The following is a 3,863-nucleotide window of genomic DNA, read 5'->3' as shown; positions in this document are numbered from 1 at the left end:
TTAAGAGAAGAAACCAACAGTAGGAATGAACAGCAATGCTTTCCATAATGAAAGCAAGTTACTAGTGAGCATGCTAAAGGTCCTCCCAATTTTTCAACACGGACAGACGGGGCAGAGGTGTTACAGAGAGGGAACCAGACTCTTCTCAGTGGCCAACAATGAAAGGAGAGGGGGTAGCGATGACAAGCTGCAGCAAAGGGAATTCAGACTGGATGAATGTTTACTCTGTGAGGATGGGTAAGCAATGAAACCAGTTGTCTGGAGGCGTTAGGGAATCTCCATTCTTGGAGATTTTCAGAACTTGACTAAACAAGGCTCTGAGAAACCCGATCTTACTTTGAAGCTGGCCCAGCTTTGAGCAGCAGTTGCAGTAGATGAATATGCAGAGGTCATAAAATCATAACTAATATGCGATACTATCTTACTTAGAACCACAGTATCAGAGAATGGTTTGGGTTGAAAGGGAACCTTCAAAAGTCTTTTAGTCCAACCCCTCATCAATAAGCAGGAACATCTTTAATTAGATCTGGTTGCTCAGAGCCCTGTCCAGCCTGACCTTGAACATTTCCAGGGATGGGGCACCTACCACCTCTGGGCAACCTGTGCCAGTGTCTTACCACCCTCATCATAAAAATTTCCTTCCTGTATCTAATCTGAATCTACCCTCTTTCAGTTTAAAATCACTACCCCTTGTTCTACTGCAACAGCATCCATGAAAAAGTATGTCCACAACTCGAATTATTTTCCATAAAACACATGAAAGTCAAAAGAACCCTGTAACCTTTTGTGCTATGAAATTAGCAACCAGTAATATCCGGAAACTGACGACATAAAAATTTGTACCAGAAATTTGTCCCAGTTTTAGTAGTGAAGGACAATTAACCAGTAAGCAAACCAAAGGATTCCACATCAGTAGAGCAACTCTTTGTGGAGATACCCCTCAGCAAGCGCAACCAACTTCAACACAAAACTTGTGAAAATCAAGAGCTCTTACAAGGTAAGGCAACAATCCCTCTGGTCTTAATTGCAGTGACTCAGGTTCCTGCAACCTTTGTCAAAAAGCTGCACCCTGTATATTCTGCAGAGTGTAGACCACTCCCAGCTGCAGCAAGCATCAGGAAGGATCATGTTGGGGTTTTTCCTCCCCCTGGAAGTTCACGTGGGCAGAAAATACACAAGTTTCATCTCACAGGTCATATGAGCAGAAAATAAGACTTGAGAATTGTCACAGACAACTTAAACTTCACTTAAGCATCCATGTTGCTGAAGAAAATAACCGTAAATTCCAGTACAGAAGCAGTTCACGAGCTCAGATATGAAACCAGGTACTGGCCTGCCTACAGCTGCTGGAATCACAGATTTTCACTCCTTACAAAACTCTGGGAAAGAATGTGAGGCACATTTCAATACATTGCTCCGACAAGACTGTAGCATTTAACTTCTCACAGTTAGGTCCCCTGCTTCACCACAGTGCCACATTCTCACATATTCAAGCACGGAATCTTCCCCTCCATCCAAGCACGACGCAACATACCCATGATTGATGGATTGTCTCTAATGTCAACGCTCTGCCATGCTTGTGTGCTACACGGATAACTAGAAGAGGGTTATATTTGTAGATATTCAAGACAGGTATGCACGCTTGTACAAAACCAGGGTTCCTCACTGCAGAGAGCTGCGATGCTCAGTACACTGCACACTGTACGCTGGATTTGTTCCCAGACTTTAATATACATACACATTTACACATCACTAGTAAAAATCTGTACACTTCACATTACAGTACATACAAGCCACCAGTTGCTAGCTAACACCAGAACACTGATGAAGCCCAAGATGACTGCCCTAAAACAGGCAGGGGGGCTAGTCTTCCCCTCCAGGGAAGTTTCTTTGGGTTACACACTCTGACGAGACACTGCTTTCCAGAGGGGCAAGCGAAGAAGGTGGGACAGGTCCCAGAAATGGACCTGCAACTTTTCTTCCTCCTCCAACAGCTATTAACAGCGTCTTGCTTGCACTCCAGCTCTGGGTGCCAGGTGCTGGGGTTTTCTGTCTGCCTGCAGCATCATTTCTTCATCTTCATGTCTGCCTCGATGGCACAGCGACGCCCTCTGGTGCCTCCGTCCTAGTGACAAGGCAAACAACAAGTTATGCAACCTGAAACATAAAACACTTCCTCCAGCACTCGGGGAGGTAAAGAACTGTACATCTGATAACAAGTTTTCATACCTTCCAAACAGGAAAGCTTCCAAAGGGAAGCTGTCCTAAGACGGCCTGCCTGCAGACCTACCTAAAGTTCACCCTGGACACAGCACAGGTGCCGGGATGTGCAGCATCTCTGTGCACTGTGGGCAGTCAGGGCAGAGAGAGGCAACAAGGCTCTCACCCAGACAGATGCTTGTGGAGCCTGTACAGTGCAGGCTTTCTCCTAAGCAGCAGATTCTAGCTTGGCTCTTAAGGTGGGAAGAGGAAACTGCTGACTAACCTACCTTATCAGCTGCTGATCCCTATGGGAAGTGCTCCTCCAGTTGAGTGACCCTGGCTCCCTAGTTTCTCCCTAGTTTCTCCGCACAGCTCCTTTCCATGAGCAGGAGGCGAGCTGAGAGCTTCCTTTGATCCGCTGCCCTCTCTCTCTGGCTGACATGCTGACTCTCCTGGAGTACTCCTCTGTCTTTAGACATACGCGAGAGAAAAAAACAACTCTCCATCTTCCTCCCCTTTCTCCTCCCCACAACTCAGAGACTTGGAGTTTCCTGGAGGGAATATTTTTCCAAACACCTTCAGATCACCACAGGCACAGAGCAAGATATTTCTGCAGAGTATCTCATTTGCTTTCTGGACCATGATTGATAAAGGAGTACACAGCTGACTCCTTACTTTTCCCAAGACCTTTTGTACTGTCTCGAACGTGCAGAAGGGGCAGCTGTATATGCATGAGAGATGTAGTAACTACAGCACTGCACCACTTGGTCTGTCTTCCCGCTTACATGGAAAGAAAGCAGGAGAGAAGTTGTGGAAGAAAGCAAAGGCAGATGACAATACAAGAACACTTGGAACCAGAAGACTGAAGCCCCTCCCACTCACCCATGCTGAGGATAAGGGATCGAGATGCTTCTTCTCTAATGATCCCAGTTGTATAGCCCCTAAGTTAAACACACACCGCTGCAATGCTAAGGATGCTGTGACAGTGCAGTGATCACCCAGACAAAGAGCAGAGCACACTGCCAGCAGTACTGCAGTACCTGCTGGAGCCTTTCAATACTTACAAAGAGAGAGAGAAGGAAGGCAGGAGAGCCCATTGGGACACTGTCCTGTTAAAAGGCCAAACAGAAGGACTTATCAGATATCAGGTATGGAAATGCACACACCACAGAAGCACCAAGCCCACACAATAGCATAGAGAAACATGTGCCCTACTCCCCTTCCCGCATGGCATCAGTTTTATGCAGCAGGAACATAAAAATGCACAAAAGAGGGATACTGCGAAGAATAAGAATGCTAGGAAAGGGATATTCCCTCATCCATGGAAAGGCCTAGTCTACCAATTTCTGCACTGTGCAGTTGCCACTAGACCTAAACAGGCAGTCCTTGCTGTCACAATGCTGTGTGCACTGGATGACAGCACTTGAGATCATTTGATCAGTTTGGACGTGTCTTTACAGAAGAAAAAACCCAGACAAACCTGGATTGATATTAGTTTAGATCAACGTGGAAGTCAAAGGTTCTCTGGTGCATTTTACACAGGAAACCAGAACGGAGTGATTCCCTGGTTCTAAAATTCTGACTGTGAAGTGAAGGACAGGGCACAGGCTACTCTTCCAGTTCTCCGCACCTTCACCCTCCTGCCATATTATGCCTCTTCC

General features: G+C 46.3%; 1 protein-coding gene across 1 annotated transcript in view; it reads right to left on the bottom strand.

Moving 5' to 3' along the window:
- Positions 1-1,717: 1,717 nt before the first annotated feature.
- BRD8 (bromodomain containing 8) overlaps positions 1,718-3,863 on the bottom strand; it is a 15,607-nt gene continuing 13,461 nt past the window's right edge. Inside the window, exons 19-20 of the mRNA XM_010013116.1 lie at positions 3,267-3,311; positions 1,718-2,125 (exon numbers count right to left, since the gene is read on the bottom strand). Of these exons, the coding sequence (XP_010011418.1) occupies positions 2,066-2,125; positions 3,267-3,311 (105 nt within the window). The 3' untranslated portion in view covers positions 1,718-2,065. The remainder of the gene's footprint in view (positions 2,126-3,266; positions 3,312-3,863) is intronic.

This window comes from Nestor notabilis, unplaced genomic scaffold, assembly GCF_000696875.1.
Source record: "Nestor notabilis isolate BGI_N333 unplaced genomic scaffold, ASM69687v1 scaffold26024, whole genome shotgun sequence".
NCBI lineage: Eukaryota > Metazoa > Chordata > Aves > Psittaciformes > Psittacidae > Nestor > Nestor notabilis.
Note: the sequence above shows the minus strand (reverse complement) of the source record. Positions and strands in the feature narration are given on the sequence as shown.